Genomic DNA, 22,710 nt, shown 5'->3' on the forward strand with positions numbered 1-22,710 from the left:
TGAGGTTGAGTAAACATCACTCTGCATCACTTTAGTAACTTTGTGTGAAACCCAAAAGCATATTCTATGAGACTAGTTTGGCAGCATTAAGTAGTTAAAAAATAGATATTCGAAATTATTTTAATCTTTTCAGATTCACTGCCTTAAAGATTTAGTTTTTTTAAATTTTGTTAACTCTGAGAACTGGAAACATTTCGAATGCTTCCGGGAAGTCGTCGCACAACTTGATGACGTAGATCTTATGCGTCCGAGAGGAAAGTCGGGAACCAACTCCGCCAACTAGCAGGTAATTCAAAATAAATACTAGTGTGAGCGAATGTTAACATGAGGCTAATGCAAACACAACATGCATTAACTGTAGTTTATTATGACCGCAGTAGCTAAGTGCTACATTGATGTAGCCAATTATAGATTTTGACTACCACTAAAGTTGGCCGGTTGACGTTAGCAAGGCCAGCTAGCAGCTAAATGCTAAGCTGTAGCTAGCTGTTAGTAGAAGGAGCCACTTGTTGCAACATGACAGTTGAGTTTGAGACGCTGAACAGCAGCTTTATCTAACTGTTGTTATTTCTTTAAACTAGTTCATTTTCAGCTGTAAGGTCGGAAGCACGTATTAACATTTTGTTTTAACCGAACTCTCTCGTCCCTGCTTTGATACCAGCTGTCAGATTTGTATTGCAACCAAAGATTAAGGTTTACCTTTCATAGTCCAGCTGAGTCAACGTGTAGACATTAAATTAACCTCATATGAACTGTTCCTGACTCGATAGGTTTTTGAGCCTTGTGCTGGCCATGGGGGACATGAAGACCCCAGACTTTGATGACTTGCTGGCAGCTTTTGACATTCCTGATATTGATGCCAAAGAAGCTATTCAGTCAAGTCCAGAGGAGGAACAGCATGAGGCGAGGGCTAATGCAGATGAGACAGAGAGTGGATCTCCTTCATGCTTTCCCTGCCCTCCCGCTTTACACAGTGACCCCCCCGTGGTCAGTGTTATTGTAAAGAACACAGTGCGGTCTTTCGAGGAGGAGGAAGAGGAAGAGAGATCTATCAGGGATAAAACAGACAATCCTTCAAGCAGTGGGTTAAACTCTCAGGTTCAGGTCAAGTTTGGTGACCTCACATCACACCTTGGCCCCAAAACACCTGCTGATTCCCCTGTGGAGCCCCAGATTGCCAATGGCATCGAGGGGTCTGTTCCTAGGGCTCAGGTGCAGTCCGACGCAGAACCATGGCCCCGTCGTTCACCACTGAGGTCCACACTGAACGAGGACGGTAACGGAGCTGAGGCTGGATCGGCCCAGCAGACGACAGATGTCATAAACACTTTAAAGCCCCTCCTCTACCCTCAGGCTTTATCTATTGCTGGCCCCAACCCCTCAACTCCTCCCTCACCACACTCTGTCAGCCCTCACCTTTCTCCTCACTCTCCTCTGAAGGAGGAAAGTCATGTCCCCAGTAAACCATCATCCCCTTTGCCACGAAACGGTAGCATGAAGGCTGGAATTAAGCGGGTTATGCACTCAGATGACGATGACTCAGAGCCAGACCTGGTGATCCAGGAGAGCCCAGAATCTGTGATGTCGTCCCCTCCCCAGTTTAAACGCAGAGCAAAGGTAAGGCGCCCTGACATGTTTGGGTCTCCTGAAACTTCTTCTGCCCTTGTTTCCGATCAATCTCATCTCTCCTCCGTGGCACACGAAAAACCTAAACCTCAACCTGAGGACGAGAGATCACCTACAACCAGGAGTTCTCCTTCCAATGCTCCACCGCTGCAGAGTCAGATCCTGCACTGCAACCCCTCTGTCAGTATGGACTCTGCACCAGTCAAAGAGGAGAAATACCCAGAGCATGTGATTGATGAGAGGGACTCGCCAGAGAGTCCGCCGCCCAGCGAGACAGGCCTTCTTGTCCACAAAAGGAGCCCTGAATCTGCCCATATATCAGGTCTGTCTGCAAGCCACAAGGAGGAGCTCATGGGAAGTGGGCCTAGAGAGGAAGACAGGCCAGGTGACACTGAGGAGCTGAGTGAGAGGGTGACTGGAGATCAAGGAAATGTAAACAAAGAGAGCTGCAGTGCCGGCACTGAGGCTCCTGTGTCCGATGGAGCTGCAGAGAGAGTTTCACCTCCACTGCGTCCCCTCAAAGTTAAAATCAAAATGCAGAAAGGCAGCATCACAAGGACTGTAAAGGGTGTTACACCTAAAAGAGGTGGAAGAACCACCACCAAGGGTGCGATCAGTTCAAAGCCTTCGCCAGAACTCCGTAACACAAGATCCAAGAGGGAGTTACCACAGGAATCTCAGATCCCTGCCATGTCGGTGCTCCAGGAAGGTCCCCGTACAGTCAGAGACAAAACCGCAATGGACACCAAGCCGAAAGTTTCCCCTACAGCTGTTAGCATCACCAAATCTGCAGCGCTGCCCTCCATCACTGTTTCCTCTCCCAGAGCTGGCATGGGCGGGATGAACCCTCGCAGCCTAGGCCCGAAAAGTCTGACCCTTCCTCCGCCGTCACCTCTGCTTCATCCTCAAGGCAGCAGCAGACCGGCCTCCATAGTTAACAGCACCGGGGCAATCATATCCAAGAGTCAGACCAACCTGGTGGAAGCTTTCAACAAGATCCTCAACAACAAGAACCTGCTGCCCTGCTATAAACCAGATCTGAGCTCACCTCTTCCTGCAGAGTGGGGCCTCCCTCTACCTGCACAGGTAATCTATGATTGAGTACAGAAGAGAAACAACTAGATAATTGACATTGAAATTAATTGGATTCAGTTATGATTTAAATTTTGGATAAATCTTTTTTCACGCAAAAATGCCAAACATCTGCTGTGTCTAGCTGGCCAATTGCGAGGATCTGCGTTTTTTAAGTACCGTAGTTAATTGAATATTTGTTTTTTTTTGGCGGGATGAAGAAAATGACATTTGTTATCATCATAATCATTATTTCACGACAGGCACACAGCATGGTATTAAATAGCTTGATTTCATATGAATGTATCAGTGTCTTGTATGAATGTTTGACGCCCTTCAGGGTTACCGATGTTTGGAGTGCGGCGACGCCTTCGCCCTGGAGCAGAGTTTGGTGCGGCACTACGCTCGGCGCTCGCTGAGGATCGAGGTGACCTGTAATCACTGCGCCAAACGGCTGGCCTTCTTCAACAAGTGCAGCCTGCTTTTACATGCCAGAGAGCACAAGGAGAAGGGCCTGATCATGCAATGCTCACACCTGGTCATGAAACCTGTTCCTGTGGAGCAGATGATTGTCCAGAAGGAATCTGCAGTCGCTGGTTGGTGAAACTTGTTTCTGTCGTTAAATTGAGCTTTTTTCAAATGTTGTTCCTGTCTGTGGTTGTATGTTCCTCATTGATTCCTTGATCTCTTCTGTTGTCTTCTTCAGGATCATCCTATTTAAGCCAGGCTGCTACAAACCCAACACCCCAGCCACATAAAGCAAAATCCAATAAGAAAGTAGAGGCGGTGCATTATAACAGTAATAAATGTCCTGAGTGTCAAGCTCAGTTCAGCAGCAAAGAAGAGGTTGTGGAGCATTTCCAAGAAATCAAACCAGCACAAACCACTGTGAGTGTTTGGAGCGTGAGGGAGCAAGAAATTTGTCTTCCAGTGATATGAATATGAACTCCACTTTAATTCACTTCCTTTGTTCTTCTGTTGTTTTCCAGTCATGCACAGAGTGTTCTCCTCCCATGCTCCTGTCAAACGGCTGCTGTGCAGCAGCTCATCAACGCATACACCGAAGCCGCCCGCCACATGTCTGCCCGGAGTGCGGCGGCACGGCTGAGCCACCGCTGTTTCAGAGTCACCTGGACGAGACCTGTTTACACTTTGCACGCCGCATCGGATACAGGTGTGATGTCCTCCTCATGTTGGTGTTCGGTTAAACGAAATTATACGGAATGTTTCCCATGTTTCACCCGTCTTTTAACTTCTCTTTCTCTCTCTGCAGGTGTTCCAGTTGCCTGGTGGTGTTTGGAGGACTGAACTCAGTGAAGTCTCACATCCAGCAGGCTCACTGTGATATGTTCCACAAATGCCCCAGCTGCCCCATGGCTTTCAAGTCTGCTCCCAGCATACAGAACCACATCAGTGCCCAACATCCAACACTCACTGATGGACAGACCATGTATGTATCTATAAATACACACAGGAATCTGTGATTTTTCTGTATTCCTTTATTCAACTGACCAAGTTTTTATCCCTTTACAGGTCGATCTATAAATGTGTGATGTGTGACACAGTTTTTACAAACAAGTCTCTGCTGCACATCCACTTTGACACTCATCTAACCAATCAGAAGGTGCATGTGTTTAAATGCCCTGAGTGCACCAAGTTATTTTCGCAGAGGAATACACTACTGGACCACTTCAAGGTATATGACTGCTCATACCATGTTTAATATTGAATGCCTTATGATACCACTTATTTATCCTATTTCCATATTTTTACCTTGTTTTTCTCTGTTCCTCAGACCCATAAGACTTCAGCGTTAGAAGAGTTGCCTTCACCTCCAGCTGCTGCCTCTCGTTCACGTCCTTCATTGAAGTTGGAGAGCTCAGATGGGGAGGAACAGATAGATGAAGAGAAAGAGGAGAAAGTGAAGAAAGAAAGCATAAAGGCCCCCTCAGGTTGGAAATGTGCGCCTTGCCACGCACGCTACACAGACCGGGAAGACTACATTCATCATATGGCTGAGCAACATGGCAAGGTCTGGAAGTGCACCTGTCCGCCTACAATGTATTATCTGACTACATCGACTGTCTTTTAATGTGGCTTTAAATGTTTTTGCACTTGTGTCATGTAGACTCTGAAGAAGTTTCCTTGTAACAAGTGTGAGAGCTCCTTCACCACCACCTCCAGTCTGAGACGTCACATCAGAGACAAACACAAAGCCACGAATCGTAGTTTTCGCTGCCAGTGAGTTCTAGATTTTTATCCTTACCAGTTGACTGTCCAAAAGTTAAAACAGTGATCACTGATTTTATGTAAGTACACAAAACCAGTATAGTGTGGTTGTAGATGTGACAGGGAGTGAAAAAAAAAAATTAGCACAGACTCGGGCTGTTGAAATTATTAAATATGATGCTCAATCATTCCCTCCTTTTAAATAAATAAATCAGAAGAAGCAATATGTTTCAAATTCCTACTTTTACACATTAGGTCCAAAGAGGGCAAACCAATACACCAATACAACAAGAGATATGACTGCTTGTATAGTAGCTGCACAATTAATTGCAAAAAGGGCAATATCCAAGTTGCAAGAACTGCAGTTATTTTTGATTGTGGAAAATGTTCTTAGACCTGCTACAAACTCTTGATAAGTCTGCAGGTGTAACTATTATTCCTGACGTTATTGGTGTTAACATGATGCCCACTCAAATCTGTGTAATTAATCAGTGCAATCATTAAATCAGACCAGTGTTTTTGTGACTTTTAAGTTGTGTGTACGTGTGTGCAGGTTCTGCAGTGAGAGTAAGAAAACATTCAGCAGCAGAGCGATGTTGGAGAGGCACATTCAGCTGAGACACAGCGTGGATGCCGAAAGCCAGGACACACTGATGGTGTGTATTTCTTTAAAGAAGCCAAACAGGAAACACTTTATTCTGGGAATGTTGATGATGAATCATTAGTCAATTTAATTATTGTCAAGACTTGTAACTGATTAAAAATCTGAAATGTGCACAAATATATCAAAAAGTATCTTGTTCAAATTCCACATATTTATCAAACATATGAAAATGGAAAAACATCCAACATATTTAATATATTATTAATGATTAAGAGATTGTTAAGGCAGTCGACTATGAATCAAAGAATCTGCTTAAAATGTGCATCTGTACTTGATACTAAGATGACATTAACAGAGATATTCTCTGGTCACAGGGAGGCAGAGAGGAGGCCGACAGCTCCTCAGAACAGGACAGCAGTTTGGGGGCACGCCCAAGAAGAAGAGGAGCGGTGAAGATGGAGCAGGATGAAGAGTCCATAGACTGGGTGAGTCCAGTGAAGAAGTCCTCCTCCTCAGCTTCTGCCCCCTACTCTGCTCCTGAGTCTGGGTTCCGCTGCGCCCCCTGCGGCTTCACCACAGAGGACCAGGCGATGTTCCTAGAGCACATCATCCAGCACCGGCGGGGAGCGACAGAGGGCGGCGGTCAGCAGTGTCTACAGTGCGGCGCTTGCTTCACATCCACCTCCTCCCTGTCACGCCATCGCTTCATCACTCACAAAGTGAGAAACGCAATCACTGACAGCCAGCAGTCCCCCAGCGTGCCAGCACCCTCCATTGGTAACAACAGGAACCACGATGACAAGAGTTCTCTGGACGACTCTGCACCAGCATCGCCCTCCTCTCAGGGGACGGAGGAGGAGGGCAAACTGGCATGTAGGGTGTGTCGCAAAAAATTCGAAAAGGCTTCAGATCTGAATACGCACTTCAGAACTCACGGCATGGCTTTTATCATCGCCAGGAACGCAGGAAAAACGACCTGAGACACCAGATACGTGGGGAGGGAGCAGTGTGGGTAGGTGATAAAAGAAAGAAGTGCCTTGTTTCTCGTCACACCCTATGCACTAATTAAACCAAAGACTGGCGGAACTGAGTTTTTATGTGAATAGATTGTAGAAAAGTAAATCAGATGCGATTTTCATGGTGAAATCTGCCTTAACCTTCTACTTGTGACTCTCAGGATCTAATGTTGTGTTTGTGTTCAGTGATGATGCTAATGATATTTTAGCTACTTCCTTGTCTGTGAACAGATAGTCTGACAAGTTCACTGCTGTGACCACATCCACATAATAATGTGCCTGCAGAGAATGTGAATATAAGAACCAGATACCACTGTGATCACGATGGCTGTTGGTGGTGGACAGCGACAGAATGTTTCATCCTACTGAGGAGATTTCTTGAACAGCACCCCCGGGTGTTTTCTGTAAAGTCCCTTTCACTTTTTTAAGTTTTTCATGTCATGGCATTGATTTGGAATATGTTAGCTCAGTTACTATTAAGTGTGTGTACCATGAACTTATTGCCATCCATTTTCAAAAACATACAATAATGTCTTAGATGAATTCCTGACTTTAATTGTAGACGATGAGTGCTTCTACACATTTCAGTGAAATTAGACTTGAACTTGCAGATAGATCACCCCTCAGTTTATTTTTATGTTCCCTTGCTGAGCTGCAATAGAGGGATACTTACATGAAGGAAATCATGTTCTTTTTAACTTGAAGGACTGTAACTCAAAAAAAAAAAAAAAACCCCACATAATTTGTTTGAGGTGATGTCACCCCCTGGCTTTGTTGCACTCTGGGTAATGTAGGCGCTGGTTTCGAGAAGGATGAAGAATAATTAGGATAAAACAGGTGATATATTTGGTTCTGCTGCATCACTGTTGACAATTTGTTTTTAAACTGTCTGTAATGAGTGAAACAGTGCTATAGAAGTGCAGTTCTTGACCAGTGAGCTGCTTTTCAAAACACAGCATCTACACTTCCCACAGTGCAACTAACCTGCTCACTGTAGGCGTTTATCAGTTTACATGCAGTGTCCTCTGGAGCCACAAAAGACGTCAAACTATTTTTTCCACTTATGCAGTTGAAGTCCCGAACACTTATAAGCACCCTTTAATGTGTAAAATTGGTGGAAAGAAAAGAAAAAAAATCACATCAATTTATATTTTTTCAGGGAAAACAAAATTACAACAAAAATTATCATCCCTACTGAAATTGAAGCTGATGTGAGTGTGTCCTTCTTAAATGTTATTGATGACCTGTCTTGTATTTATATTGTACTTGGTGAAAGATTGCAACATCTAAAAGGTCAAACTATGCTTTGGGAAATGGTGAGCAATAAGTCTTAGTTAGTGAAGTGAAACCGAAATGAACGTTTAACAGCTTTTTACGTGGAATGTACTGTATTTACTTCAGATTAACAGATTTATGTCTTCTCAATGTGCAAGAGATGAAAGTCAAATTATGTATCATGGCTATTTTTTTTTTTTTAAATAAATGATTACTGTAAAAAGATTAGTATGTATGTGATCATGTCGATTCTGAATGCTTTTGTGAGAATATGTTGTATTTTTAACTTTCTCTTCAGTCACTGTCAGCACAGATCCAGTTATTGATGGAAAGGTCACGACTTGGCATCAGCACAGAAGGACATGAAACTTAAAAATCAGAACAGTGTGATAGCATTGTTGCTTGCTTGGCATGTAGAGGTCCAACACTTTTTGAGTGTGGTGTTCTGATTTATATTTTTAGTGTTATTTTTAGTGTTACGCCTCTTACGAGGATCCATAGACTTAGAGCTAATATTCATGCGTTTGAATTAATTTTATTTAAAAAACAAACAAAAAACAAACTAAAAACAGCTGTTCCTTTAATGTGCTGTAGTCATCAGTGAACCTTTTCACGCTTGTGTTTCTTTTCTCAGGAGATGATCCAACGCTTTAACACACGTTGTTCTGTTGACAAGACCATTTCTAACCAAATGTTTATATAAAAAGCTAAATAAAAAAATGTCACAATGTCCTTTTTAACCTGTTTTTTTCTTCAAGTGTATTAATATTCTTTATTGAGTTAAATTATCATATTCCATTTTGTCAGTACAGTATCGGACATCCCATATACAGGCCATCCGAGTCACATATTCTTATTCTTTCAAAATAAACTTTCTTATAAATATAAAGACAGAATATTTAAAAGTAAACCTGACTAAAGGTAATAATAAAGGATCCTTACACATCTCACCAGCTCATTTGATTATATTGTGGCTACACTCCACTATGCTCACATCATGAGATGATGAAACACGTCCTCGACAATGACACGTTGCCACTATAATGATAACTTGTGCGTGTATGTGTGGTTAACTGAAGCTTCTGCTGGTCCAGCAGTAGTGTGCTGTGGCTCTCTGATCTCACAGCAGCAGGAACCCCGTGAGGAGAACCAGAAGGGGCTTCATGAAGGATGCGATCCCCTCGACACTCATCGACGGAGCTCCTGAGAGAGAGTGACATGACAACTGAATGCAAACACCTCCACTAAGAGCCTTCAAAAGCTAAGGAAACCTATTTTTCTTAAGAGGAGTGAAGGGGTCCCACATAGAACAGTTTTGGTTATTTTATATGAGAGTGTTCTGTATTTGTATTTCCACCTGTGCTTCTCTCAGTTGTGTGAGGTTGTTGGTGCTCATCTGGAACAAAACGGTGATGTCACATACCAATCAGGATTTAGAGTTATATAAATCAAAATGTGATGAAATTTTGATGGAAATGCAGGGCAACCATGGCATGTTAACTCATTTTTATATTGTTATCATAAGATTCAAGCCTTCTGGTTAAATATTTTATCATCATGCTTATTATATTCTTGGGAAATCCAACTCCACCTATTAAAGTAAATGTATTACTCTCATTCATATCACTGAGGAGTGGATTAGTCAGGTTGGACAAAAAGCATGGAAAGAACTTGATTTTGTTTGCTGGCTACAAATGTTGTGAAGTATGAACTAATTTGTTAGCAGTATAACACACTGAAGGGATTTGAAGATGGACTTTAACAGTAAAGAATATGTCAATTTCCAGCAGTTTACACTTATCTTCTCACCTGATTCTTCAGGGGTTTGAGTTTGATCGCGAGATCCTGTCGTGCCTGGTTCAAGAGCCTCCCGTTTTTCTTTGCTCAGGGCAGCTAGCTGTTCACTGGTTATCACTGCAATGTTGTCAGGTCCAAGAGCCTGCAGCTGCTCAACAGAGAGAGCCTAGAGGGAAACAGGGTGGCACAGAGGTCAAGAGGAGGAAGAGGTTCTGATATCCTGTAAATGTATAGTATTGATATTACAAATAAAAATCCTGCATTCAAAATCTGAGTATGTAAGTATGTAAATGTTTAAGTACCACTTTAGTTGTAATTGGTGTAGGGGAGCTGATCTACCACGAACAAACTTTAACCAGTCATTTCTTTATGAAAATGATTCCTAAAAAAACTTTTTTCACAGAGTAGTAAGAATGTAGAACAGATTTTGTCATTTTTTAAAAAAAAAATAAAACTTTAAGACACACAAAAATGTGACTATAAAAAGAAAATTTTATTTAGTGGATGGTCTACATCCACATATAATATAATATAATATAATATAATATAATATAATATAATATAATATAATATAATATAATATAATATAATATAATAAAAACTTACATCTATTTATGTACAGTACTTGAGTTACTGTACTTAGTTACCACTGCTGGATTTGACTCAGAGCTAATACATGATGGAAGGAAAGAACAAAGAGAAAGTTACTCACCGCAAAGTTTCTTGCTGGTATGAGAGGGATGCACGACATGCTGATAAATGGGAAGACAGACTTGTCTAAAGACATCAACTCAGTCGCATCCAACCCAGCTGGGGGAGACAAGAAACAGACGCTCAGTATTTTGGAAGAAGCTTCTGAAGAAAGGCAAATGATGTGAATTAAAACTAGTTTCTGAACCAATACTTTCAAAAAATACTACAATATAGTTTGGTTTCCTGCGGAGAGCATTGAGCAGAGGGGATTATCTAACCAATGACAGTCTTCAGCTCAGACACTTGTGCTGAAGTCCAGGCTCTGGGATCTCCAAACACGGATGCAGCAAGACTTTTAAAGTGCTCCATGACCTTGTAGGAGCACTGCACATCCATTGAGCCAACAGCATCCCTGTGACACACATGAACACAGAATTTGATTATACTCTGGCGAATGCATTCCTCGTGTACCCAAGAAATCTCTGTCTTTCTCTCTACTAAAACTATTTAAGAACTCAGAATGTAATAATAATATTAATAGTATTAATTAATAGTATTCATTTGGACATCAATCGCACAAAATGCCAATTTCTACATAACATTGCATCAAGAACAGGCAGAAAAAAGGTTTTGCTAGGATAACCTTTCATAAAGTTTTGCCAGTGTTTTTTTTTTTTTGCTTGAATAGTGACTTTTTCATCTTTGAAAACAGCTGTTTTTACTCATACATTTGACAGATGCAAATGAAACACAAAAAAGCAAAAAATTTGTTCTATCAACAATTTAAATAATTTTAAATAAATACAAAGGGGCTTAAGTGAGGTTAAGTGAACAGTTTTAGCTGCATTAAAACAAAGACAGAATTTAAATGCAGCCCACAGTGCTTTGTGCTATAAGTATTTGACATTGTGCTCCCTTTTCTCTCTACCTCTTAAATGAAACTAGAAATACGTTCACTTGTAGCTTTGGTGCTTTTGTGTGGGTTTGTAAGACAGTTTAACTGGATATAAACTAATTTGTGAATATCACAAGTATAAGTGGTGACATAAATAAAATCACAGGTGATTTCTGTACGGAGCACGCACGTAAAGGCGTCTCCGTCTAGCTGTTCGATCTCGGTGGAGTTCAGGCCGCAGATGAACCGGCCTAGTGCCACCATATCTGCAGCATCCAGCTGCTCCGCTGTCAGGTTGTTGTATTTAGCGAAACCCTTCCACACCGTCTCCATCTGTTCGGACAGGTCATCTTGATCAGTGAATGTCATGATAATAATGGATTTCAGTAATGAGCAGTTGTTGTTTTTATGTTTTTATTACATCACCTGGGACTCATTCCAGCCACATTGGGCAATGTCCTCCAGAGCCTCAGATGTGAAGGGGAGCATCTCCAGGTCTGCGTCAGAGAAGCCCTGAGTTATACATCCCATCTCCATCACGTTAGCCTCAGTCATCTGTGACACTGGGCCAAAGACCTGCAAGAACAGAATCACAAAATAACTGTGCTGGACACCATTCTGTTTCTTAATAAAGGATATATGTATAAAGGGGGAAGTCTGTATTTCAGGTGTACCATGAGCTGCTCAGAGCTGAGCTGAGTTTATTTTTTTATCTGCAATTTTCATTGATCAAAAAATCAGTGGATTGAATGTTTGGGATCCAATTGTCTCACTTGGTAAAGCAGCTCTATTCACAAGATCATGATGTGATCTTGCAAATCCATCTCAACAGGTTTTAAGTTATGTCCTTTTTGCTGGACGTACAGTGGCTGAACTAATCTTACATATTTTGAGGAACTTCTGGCAGCCATGTGTGTAGTTTAGATGTGACGACCATGAGAGAAGCGACTGCTTTTAATAGTTGTACCAATTGTAACATTAATTATGTTATTCTGAGAGATATGAAGGGAGCATGTTGTTGTTTTATTTCAATTTCAGTGTCCAATTAACAAAGCTGGGGAGTGTCTTGCTTTGTTAGAAAGTCAGTAGTAAGAGTCAGGCATCCTTTACTGTTGGAATGAGAGAAAATAACATATCATACTATATTAATATATCATACATTTTCCTCCCCTCTCGCTGCACTACAATGAACAGAAGCAGGATCAGTGCCTCCACTCTACCTTAACTGCTTTGTCACTGAGTACGGCCAGTTGGTCTGCGCTGTAGTTATCGACGCTTCCGAGTGTTTCTACCATATCACGGAAGGTTTTGGCTGACATTTGATCCAGCTCGCCAGGTGTCCACTGGACGTTGAGCATTTCCAATTCTTCAATCAGCTCCACAGTCGGTACTGAAGTGCTGCCGCCACTGTTGGCTGTGAGAGACGGGAGAGACACAGACAGCAAGTGAGAAATAGAGAAGTACGGTAGAGTACAGATGGGTAGCATCACTAACTGAGGTTTAAAAATTAACAGCACTCAAGGATTCTTCTTCCACACCTGCTCTCTTTTTACGTTCATTGTTGGATGCAGCGGTGGTGGTGGTGATGAGATCAAACATCTTCTGTCTCAGTGCGGCAGAGATTCGGGTCAGACGCGGCATCAGGAAAAAGAGAATGTCTTTCACAGGAGGCTGACAGAGAGAGTAGAGAATAAACAAAAACATGAGAAACTCAAACATGAACCACAGCCTCCTCATGGACAGGATCATGGATGGAAGGACATGATCCAGTGCTGCATCCCTGTCCAGACAACAAAAAAACAAACCTCATTGGGCAGAGCAGATATGGCATCATCATCCAAAAGGAGGAGGGGAGACAGATCTTCCATGGTCTCAGCCGACCAGGTAGATGGATCCCTGCAGAGGATTGAAAATAAATATCTGTCAGATTGATACTCTCTCTGCAGTAACCCCAGCATCCACCGGAGAGCTGTCCTACCCAAAAGTCTCTTTGACCAGCTGAATTAGATCCGTCCAGTTGCGTTGAGGAAAGTGGCGGTGGCCAGCCATGGCCAGGAGGCTGGCGTTGAGGACTTCGGGGGCCATTTGGCGGAGCTGGGAAACATTGAACTCACACAAGAGCGGTCCAAAGCTGTCCACGTCCTCAGTGGTCAGTCTGGATACGTCTCCCCCCTACACATTCACAGGAATTATCTGAGGCTGGTGCTGCAGAGAAAAGACTTACTACGTGATAATATCATGTATGGAGCAATAGGTGCAGGTTGGTTACAATTTAAAGCAAATTGAATAAATAGTACAAAAATGTGACAGATGATGCTCCCACACAGAGCTCACTGAACTCTTTGGTTGGTCAGGCTCAGACAGTCTACGCCAATCTCTGCTGCTCTAACTCAGCACCTTACTGAGATCATCTGTGTTGTCTTTTCCTTTAATCTGTCACCCCTCTGTATGTGTGTGAATATCATTTACCAGGCAAGACAGGATTTTATTGGCGAGTGCGCTGCGAGAAGGACCATCACTTAGAGATAACAAGTACACGTTGGCCTTTTCCATCTTTTTGAGGAAGATGTCACACACAGAGTCAGGCAAATCCTTCAAATTCTCAGGACTGGGAGACAGGGATAGAGAGTTGTTAAATCTTATTATAGAACTTTTTTTTTTTTTTTAAAAAGTACTTGATTAAGTGAGATAGAGAATAGACTGTTTGTTTACGGCAGGAAAGGAAGTAACAGTGAGGGAATCTCATCCATCTCCTCCTCAGTGATGGTTTTGAAGAAGTCAGCTCTCCGTTTCTCTAAAGTCGCAAAAAGCTTTTTGGCAAGCCACAAAGCCTGAAAACATATATTTATTATTAGTCAGAATACTCATCTACATGTCTTTTAGTTTTATGCGTGACACAGTGTACACATACACACCAGCCTCCTGGAGAGCCACTTCGGATCGTCTGATAGATTCTGCGTCACATTTTGAACTTCGTTGTCTGGTAGTTGGTTGATCATTTCACTGGTTATACCCTGAGCGAGTGAACGCAGCCCCCTGTGTGCAACAGCAGACACTGAACGTTCAGCAACAAGACCGTGCACATTACTGAAACTCCACAAAATATAATACACATCATAAGAGTTATGAGCGTTAATCTTTCATTATCTAACAACTTAATATATATGTATATGTATGCATTTGTCTATGTATAATGGAGACATGCTTAAGATTTGAATCCAACTTTCCAAGAACTTAAATGATCTTAAAAATGACTGCTTGCTTTAATCAAGACCTCGCCCAGTCACAATAGAAACCATTTTAACCAGAAGTCAGATGTTTCTATTGCAAGGCTTTTGTATAGTATTGTTGCTTTGTTTGGACTACATATCTCACCTCATCTTAAACAGCTTTTCCGTGTGCAACTTTTTGACCAATAAAAGTGCCTGAAAAGAAAAGACAAAAACAGAGAGCAACCTGGCATCATTCGTTAACAGTTAACCATTATGAATGACTACGAAAGCATGTAGAACATAATAAAATGTGGCGGACAGGATGTATTCAGAGACACTACCTGCGACTGACTCCATGTTTTATTATTCACTTCGTCTGGGGAGGTGATGTTCGCTTTGGCCAGGTATCTCAGAGGAACACTGCGAAGCAAATCGCCATCCAACTTCAGCACCAAGTCGAGGGCTTCCACCTTCTTGCGCATCTGCATGGAAACATTTAATAATTGTTTTTTAAATGATGTTCTTATTGCATATAACAGATAACAAGAAATATTTTTTTATATGAGACTGAGATTTGAGAGCCAAAGGAAAGTGACACATCAGAGTCATTATTCATCTTAATCAACAGAGTTAGCCTCTTTTTCCTGCCTCTCTCTCTTTTCTCACCTCCTTCAGCACGGCCTTCAGCTGACACTTGCTCATCTGCTTCCAGGTCTCGGTCTCATTCAGCATCACCTCGGCTTTCATGCGCTTGACGACACAGCAAGGCAAACCCCCTAGAACCGGCTGAAGGTCCATCAGTTTCGTATCCGATACCTCTTCACACTGAGGGAAAGAAGAATGAGGTGTCGTGAGAAGGGCAGCATGACAGAGACAAGCTTTCAGCAGCCCTGCAGGCTTACCTTCCCCCCCCCCATCAGCTGCCTGACCACGGCACGCTGCTGGGCCACTGTCAGATCGAGTCTTTCGAACAATTTGAGATCATCCCACGTGACGGATGGCAGATCTTTGGGGGGCAACGCCTGCACACTTTTGCCCAGCTCGAGTAGCGTTTTAGCAGTGCTGGAGTTTGACATCAAAAGTTTGGCAGATAACTTCTTCAGCTTGTGTGAGCAGAGGGTAAAAAGACAAAAAGCAAGCAAGCGATTACTAAAAATTCATGAAATCTGTTACTTCGGCCCTGCTGAGGGCTGACACAGGTGAAGGTTTTGGGTAAGTGAGTGATACCTTTTTGATCCCAGGGTTGCTGGAGTCATTGCAGGCGTTAAGCTGGGGCAGAAGTTTACTGCTGAGTTCAGCAGTCAATTTTGGAGGCTTTTTCAAATGACAGACGAGTGTGCCGAGTCTGAGGAGGTTTACAGGTAAAAATGTCTTAGTTATTCCACTCTTAAAACTGAATCAGCTCTCTATAATGTCTAACTTGTTTGTGTACATGATTATTATTTGTCTGTCTCTTTTAATGACTATCTGTAACAATGCTTTCTCATCTGTTCAGATGTGTTCCTCACAAAACCCCCCAAAAACCCAGACAGAGTTGAGAGCGTTTCAGGGTAAACAGAGATGGGCATGAATAGATCGAAAAGTGTCTTGTTACAAATTACAAACACTTGCTCATCATGTATCAAAACAAAATGAGACTGAGAAAATTCTATTCAGTTAAGGTGCAACATGTAGTTCGGGGGAATACATTTTAATCAGAGGAGAAAGATCGTTACCGACTGAATAAACAGAACAAACAATTTTCATTTTTCTTTGTTTATATGTGGTGGACCCTGCCACCTTTCTAGCTTCAAACAGTGTTTCCTCTGAGAATGGCTTGTTTATTCATTTATGGAAATAATCAATATTTGTGAGATTATTACCTCATTGATATCGAGAATATATTTAGTACATTTTGAGTTTGAACTTCTTCTCCAAAATCTACATATTGGACCTTTAAAAGTATTTTAAATCATAAAACATTCTACACAAATTGTTGTTCATCAGATTATAGCAATTTCATAGCTCAAGATGCCAGTCTGGATTTATCTTGGAGGTGTGATGTTGGGGTGCATGCTGGGTATGTTCTGTGAAATAAAACAACCATTGACTGCTGGAGTGAACAGCCAATTGAAGTGCAGCTCTGGGAACTAAACAGTTTTGCCCCTGATGCACTTTTCTTTCAGAAGGCTATGAGATTGGCAGATGCCTTCTTGTACAGCGATAAATAAAGTGCAGTGGGGGAAGTATAGTTCTCATACCTCCAACTTGCAAAAGACACAAAGCAGCTCCATCAGAACAGAGTATGATACAGTACAAAAAAGTGAAGCGAAAGACTGATACAAAGCCAGAGACTCTGATTAGGTCAACTGCTGCATAGTTGTTGTTTTTTTAACAGTATGACCTGGGGATCAAAAATGTTACTTATTGGAGGTTAAAATGACCTGTATTTCATACAATTTCAAGCTCTTGAAGTTTTCTGCATATTACATGCTATTATTTTCTGCCCAGTAAAAATACAAATTCACAAAATACTCAATATTAACACACATTTTAATACATTTAATTGAAATACTGTCCACCTCTGAGTAAACAGTTAGTGGAAAACAATCAGACACTGTTTGGAATCCAGTCTTTTTATACACGTTTTTATCTCACGTAAACACAAACCTTTCCAAACGATCTTCAAACTCTTTTGGACCTAAGGACTCTTGTATTTTTCGGAGAAACGTCTTGGCCAGGCTGGGCTTCATCTCAGAATCATTTCTGAAGGCAAATTCAATCTTGCCTGAGCGGAAGCATTCAAGCAGCTAAAATAGAAAGTGGTAGAGAAAAACCAGCAGAGCAACAAATGAATTGTATGCTGTTTCTAGTTTAAGTTGACTCTTTATGCTCTTCTGCAGGCACCACTCACCTCTTCTTTGGGAGAAGAATCAACATCGTTTGCCTCTAAATGCGGGAGGTATTGTCCAATCATGTCCATCGCCTCACAGTTCAGCCACTTCAGTGCAGGTCCACAGCGCGGCATTTGCTCTATAGAATTAATTAGGATGTTACATGTCCCATTCATACTTAACAGGAAAGCGACAACAGAAAGGAGACACTGAATGCATTAAGGTTTTATGGGTAAGGTTTGAGTGCTTGTTGTGCAGTTAAACGTGTACTAATAAGTGTCAGCAGAGCTGGAGACCGAGCACACACATTTGAAAAAAAAACAAAACACAAATACTGTGGCTTGCAAAATATGAGCACCACAAAAACATGTAACATTTGCGGTTTTCCTGTGACACATGTTTATTCATGGCTGTTTTGTTGTTTCATGAAATTAATCTCCGTAGTACTTTGCATGATTTGCAAATGAGAGGCTGCTTTTACTAGTCTACTTCCTGCTCCTACTCCTGGTTCTTTCTTAGCCCGGTTACTTTCATCCAGTTTGTTTTAAATTACCTGCTTAGTTCACTTTTTCCCCCCACTTCATTTTTCTCTTCATCTTTCAAGATTTTCATCTTTACTTGCTCCTGTCTTTTCTACCTCCTCTTCCCTTTCTTTCTCCTTTTGTTTTTTCTGATAAACATTGTATGAATTCATCTAATTTTATAGCTAATGGTGAATATGTGGGGTTTTTATTGTTATTAGCTGTTTTTCTGATTTGATGTGCCAAACTAATTTCTTACTTAATCTCGCGTCAGATGATGGCTTCATTGTACAGTTGAAGTTGTTCTGGGCGATCTGCTGTTTTATCCAATCTGCCACCTTTTTCCTTTTGTCTTCAGACATGCGCTCACGCTCCTCCTTCATCACCGTCATCCTGGAACCAATGACCAATTTTACAATTTTAAGAAAAGCTATCTGAGAGACAGTGGAGGGTGCACTTTATTCAATGTATACTCACATTTTTTTCACTTTTTGCAGAGTTGCTGTGACTGGAAGCCTCATTTCTGAAGGAGGCATATCCTCCAGTGCCGGTTTGGCAGCCCATAGCAGCTCGTCATAGTCATCTGAGTCCATGTTGTCTTCACTCTGTGTGGTCAAAGCCTCCCAGGACTGAGGGGCCACAAATGCACGCATGTAACATGCAGATGCCTCCTGAGGAAATTAGAGAAATCACAGAAATCATTCAGACATTCAGAAAGCAGCCTTAGTTAATGGATTATGTTTTCTTTTCTTAAGATCTTGGCAGTAGAAGGGAGTACAGACGGAAGAGTTCCTCATCATCTTAATCATGGTTGGAAGATTGGTGCAATTCCAAATCCTGTTTGGCTAAAAAGAGAAACACAGAAAATAGGCAATTAATGTGTGCTGGGTGAAACAGTTCAAACAAATAATGAATAAACGTCACCATCAACCATTAAGATGACAGCATACAGCGAATAATGATTGACATTATCTTTACGTGAAGAAATCTAATGTGGTTTAGGTGATCGACCATGTGTGTATTCACACCTTTTTACCATCCATGGGGTGCATGGCACTGAGTGAGTTCTCGACAGGATAGACTGAATCCAGGAGCTTCATAAAAGTCGAAAAGTAGGTGTTCGACTGGCCGGACGTTCTGTCCATGGGCGAGTCACTGAAAGAGAAATAAGTGTAGTGATGATTTTGAATATTAAATGTTGTGTTTTACATGTTCAATCTGTCATTTTTGCAGCTTGGAGCAGATAAATGTAAAAAAAAAAAGGCAACAAAATGTTTGTATGAGCTGAGGGGAACATATACATCATGTTACTTTAATCTCTTTCGTCTTCACAGAAATACCTGCTATTGAAGACAGTTCTCAGCTGATTCATCTTTGGCAACGGGTATCCTGTAACATAGCAACCCTCCACATTTATATGTTGTATGGTAGAAACACATCCGAGGTGGTCTACATTTTTGCCAGTGTTGTTCATATAAAGCATGTGAACATTATACATGAAAAATAAAAGTATGAACCAAAAAATGGGACCTTTAATTAAAAGAAAAAAAGTACACTGAGAATTAGCTCACCCTTATCGTTGCACTTCCTCATCTGAAAAAACAAACAAACAAACAAACAAAAACAGTATCATCATCAGATGTTTAGGGTAATGTATTAGTATTAATCGTTTAAAATCTCTGTCTGTCATTAGAAAACATTCAAAATAAATGTGAACAGCTAATACTTGGGGGGTTTTCTATATACTGTATAAACAATATATGAACAAGATTATTAGATCGATGGTAGCAGTGTAAAATATGGAAAGCGATCCAGTTGTGACAGTCATGGTGTGGAATAGACTGGCGCAAGCAGCTAGTGACATGAAGCTCTGATGTTGAAGAAAATCAAGTGAAAAGTGTCCTCTGTGACTGAACAGACACAAAGACTTTTTACTTGATTATACAAAAAAAAAGATGATTTAACGATAAACCAACAACTCTCTCTTGAGTATCCCATAAAGGATCTTACATTTCAATAGGTTTTATGGAAGGCAAAAAACAGATACTAACTGTGATATCACATTTAAATGTGATATCACATTGTGATCACATTTAAATGTGATATCATATAAAAGAATTTTAAAAAACTGCACTAAAGAAGGAATAGACCGGGGCTGCCCATAGTGGGGCGTCACACTTTGTGCAGGAATCCAGTCAAATAAGGGAACTTGGGATAGTGGTACCATACGTCATCATTTATGTCATAAGAACAACTTCATTCAAAGAAAATATTTTCAAATTATTAAAAAATTGACTGAAGTTAGCTAGAAAATTGTGATGAAGGACGGAAAAAACTAAACTATGTTGGATTTGAAATTGTGTGGAACTTAATAGATGTTATTCTGCATACTACTTAGATGAGAATGTCATTCAAAGCAAACAAGTATACAGGAAACTACATACCAGTTTTTTGGCCATGTCTTTGAAATCCGGTTTATTTCCAGGTCTTGTATTATAGTTATCATCTGAACAGGTGTTATAATAGAAATTTAATGAATAATCATAAAAAAGACACATTTGCAGTGTGTACGCATAAACAGCATGCATGCATTTGCCAGTTAAAAGAGGAGACGCTGTATGTGATGGTGCTGATGCTTACCCATGGCTGCACAGGCCACAATGAGGAGAAGGACCAATGTTCCTCCCTTTGGAGCCATGGTGAAAACACTTGCCTGCCTCCCTGCCTGTTGAACATTATGGCATAATTCAAAGTGTGTATTAATACCACCACAGATTACACGTGATTTGGATACAGATTTGCATTCTTTCCAACAATTCTCTCTCTGTAATAGCAGAAAGTTCTCTGCAGCGTGCAGGGATTTTGTCATTAGGTCTCTAGTTGTTATGGAACCCATCTCTGTGCGTGCTGCCTCCAGTTTTTTGGCCATACTTCCGCCTCTGAGGATTTGTGATCATACTTCCCCTAGCTACCACCTTTGTTACTCATCCTGTGGGAGGCTCCATGGACTTTGGAGGATAACACGCAATGATAAACAGGTTTGGTAATGTACATGATGTACTGTGGAACATTTTGCCAGCCTCTATTGTCGTCTTCCATCACCTCTTCACGAACAACTTTACACTCCTGATCTCTCAAATGGGGGTTCTCGCCCCAAACATTTGCATGTTTAGATTTTGCCTCCATTCAATTTGTTTACTTCTCTTGAATATGACTTCTCATTTCAATATGCCAGATGATCATCTTACACAGGTAAAAATAAAAACAATAACAGAATAAGCTACTTTTTTGCTGTTTTTTTTTTTTTTTTTTTGCTTTCACAAGTTACTCTAATAACATATTGTCCCAAAATGTTGAAAAGTCAGACAGTATCTTACTCCATAATTGAATTATTCACTCTTTACATAAATCATTTAGAAATATAAAACTTTAAAACATACAAAAATACGTTTTATTCTAGTACGTTTCGACGGTGACACTGTGCCAACAAGATTTCACACCTGAAACTATGAACACATCACGAATACTGAAAAATGAATAACTTATTGATTTAGGTACAAATAAGTATTTACTCACAGAATCTGTAGCTGCTCCCTGGTTGATTATATGGACAAAGCAATTTAAAAACACGGAGTGAAGATGTGCGCGTTGTTCCTCTTCCCTTCTCGTAATGGAATGAGTTGGATGGGTGGTTACCTGTCCTCGATGAAGTCAAAGCAGGTGCATATCAAAAACAGCTCTGTTTGTGTGTGTGTGCGTGTGTGTGTGTGTGTGAGAGAAAGAGAGAGAGAGAGAGGCTGTGAACCTCAAATGATGTCTGATGCGTTCTAGTGTCAACCATGACATAAACATTTTCCAACCATAAACCCAAAAAGTAAACTTTATTCTGATCTTTTCAAAAATCAGACTTGAAATCTGATTCAGTGATACGCAATGCTGAGATAACAATAGTTCCCAAACTAATGAGTTTTGATTGGATGTGCAGCTGTTTATTTAAACGTTCTGCATAAAAAGGATTGATTTTATCCTCAGATCCCTTCTTTCAAACGACAGCTGAAGAAACTCGATGGGCAATTTAAATCCACACACTACAACCCATTACACAGCTGCATGTTACGCCAGCAAAACAAACAAATGAGTAAAGCCACAGAGTAAAGAGCTCTATTCACACACTCATGCAGAGAGACGGTAAACAAACAACAGCTTTAGAATACGGCACGTATGTTTTTAACAAGAGGGTATCAGGGCATCTCCTGCTGTATTTGTGGCAACCAAGGCTGGTATTTGTAGCCAAAATTGAAAACCAAATGTAAAGAATCATAAAGTAGCAACAAATATAAATAAATATCCGTGCTTTTGGAGAAATATTACCAACCTTTACTATGGCAGTTGGACTGAGATAATACATGTGACATGGAGAGTAAAAAGAGAGATTCAAACCAGACAATTACAGACTTTCTGAACTAGATATAGAGTTCTCATTCAAGACATTTCCATTTTTTTTATAAATGTGTGTCTGAGTCTGACAGTTTCATTAACATGTCTAATTCTATCAATTTATAATTCCAATTTTTAACACAAGTATAAATTTACCAAGGGCACAAAAATGAATATATTCTACATTATAAAAACAGGGAAAGAAAAAGATTACATGAAAGCCACAAATTCACTTCTTTTAAAGAAAGGAATTGGCTCAGAAAAACTGTATGCAGCTTCATCCTAAAGTAAGTGAGTGTAATAAATATTGCAGCTTGACTGTTCAATGTAGTGGAGTTCATATCTGGATCAGCTCAACAGCGGCGCCCACAATGCAAACCACAAAGGGTTTGACCACTCTGTTGAAAAGGGTAGTTAGTTGCAAGCATGTAAACACCAGCTTCAGTCTTCAAGAGACGCAT

The 22,710-nt window shown here is 40.8% G+C and overlaps 2 protein-coding genes across 4 annotated transcripts; one reads left to right on the plus strand and one right to left on the minus strand.

Annotated features, from left to right (window-relative positions):
• The first annotated feature begins 198 nt into the window (after positions 1–198).
• Positions 199–8,551, plus strand: znf687a (zinc finger protein 687a). Its single transcript, XM_037074066.1, has 11 exons — positions 199–286; positions 771–2,712; positions 3,038–3,293; positions 3,404–3,585; positions 3,687–3,871; positions 3,971–4,147; positions 4,231–4,393; positions 4,493–4,729; positions 4,826–4,938; positions 5,480–5,582; positions 5,905–8,551. The coding sequence occupies exons 2-11, from the start codon at positions 793–795 to the stop codon at positions 6,508–6,510; spliced, it is 3,942 nt and encodes a 1,313-aa protein (XP_036929961.1). The 5' UTR covers positions 199–286; positions 771–792; the 3' UTR covers positions 6,511–8,551.
• otoa (otoancorin) lies at positions 8,024–22,613 on the minus strand. Of its 3 annotated transcripts, XM_037074068.1 has the most exons (29): positions 21,389–22,613; positions 20,453–20,537; positions 20,257–20,318; positions 19,384–19,405; positions 19,153–19,201; positions 18,841–18,967; positions 18,595–18,657; positions 18,290–18,483; positions 18,072–18,205; positions 17,312–17,430; positions 17,068–17,207; positions 15,646–15,763; positions 15,321–15,521; positions 15,085–15,243; positions 14,760–14,900; positions 14,582–14,631; positions 14,122–14,242; positions 13,919–14,037; positions 13,676–13,814; positions 13,185–13,378; positions 13,012–13,102; positions 12,745–12,877; positions 12,427–12,620; positions 11,633–11,782; positions 11,397–11,539; positions 10,590–10,723; positions 10,331–10,428; positions 9,631–9,784; positions 8,024–9,024 (listed from the first exon to the last, which is right to left on the minus strand). In XM_037074068.1, exons 2-29 carry the CDS (start codon positions 20,508–20,510, stop codon positions 8,942–8,944), a joined length of 3,390 nt encoding a protein of 1,129 aa, XP_036929963.1. In that variant the 5' UTR covers positions 20,511–20,537; positions 21,389–22,613; the 3' UTR covers positions 8,024–8,941. The 3 variants fall into 3 exon arrangements, with proteins under 3 accessions (XP_036929963.1, XP_036929962.1, XP_036929964.1); XM_037074067.1 differs by lacking the exon at positions 21,389–22,613 and having other exon boundaries at positions 20,453–21,329; XM_037074069.1 differs by lacking the exons at positions 18,841–18,967; positions 19,153–19,201; positions 19,384–19,405; ... (1 more) ...; positions 20,453–20,537; positions 21,389–22,613 and having other exon boundaries at positions 18,591–18,655.
• Between the last annotated feature and the right edge of the window lie 97 nt (positions 22,614–22,710).

This window comes from Acanthopagrus latus, chromosome 17, assembly GCF_904848185.1.
Source record: "Acanthopagrus latus isolate v.2019 chromosome 17, fAcaLat1.1, whole genome shotgun sequence".
In the NCBI taxonomy this organism is placed as follows: domain Eukaryota; kingdom Metazoa; phylum Chordata; class Actinopteri; order Spariformes; family Sparidae; genus Acanthopagrus; species Acanthopagrus latus.

Bases quoted from the DNA above. Each gene is read 5' to 3' on its own strand.
- znf687a (XM_037074066.1), top strand. From the start codon at position 793: ATGGGGGACATGAAGACCCCAGACTTTGATGACTTGCTGGCAGCTTTT. The intron at 3,294-3,403 runs GTTGGTGAAACT...TGTCTTCTTCAG, and splicing joins GAAGGAATCTGCAGTCGCTG to GATCATCCTATTTAAGCCAG. The intron at 3,872-3,970 runs GTGTGATGTCCT...CTCTCTCTGCAG, and splicing joins GCACGCCGCATCGGATACAG to GTGTTCCAGTTGCCTGGTGG.
- otoa (XM_037074067.1), bottom strand. From the start codon at position 20,741: ATGGCCAAAAAACTGGAGGCAGCACGCACAGAGATGGGTTCCATAACA. The intron at 13,379-13,675 runs GTAAATGATATT...GTGAATGTGTAG, and splicing joins ATAAAATCCTGTCTTGCCTG to GGGGGAGACGTATCCAGACT. The intron at 10,724-11,396 runs GTGCGTGCTCCG...TGTGTGTCACAG, and splicing joins CTAGACGGAGACGCCTTTAC to GGATGCTGTTGGCTCAATGG.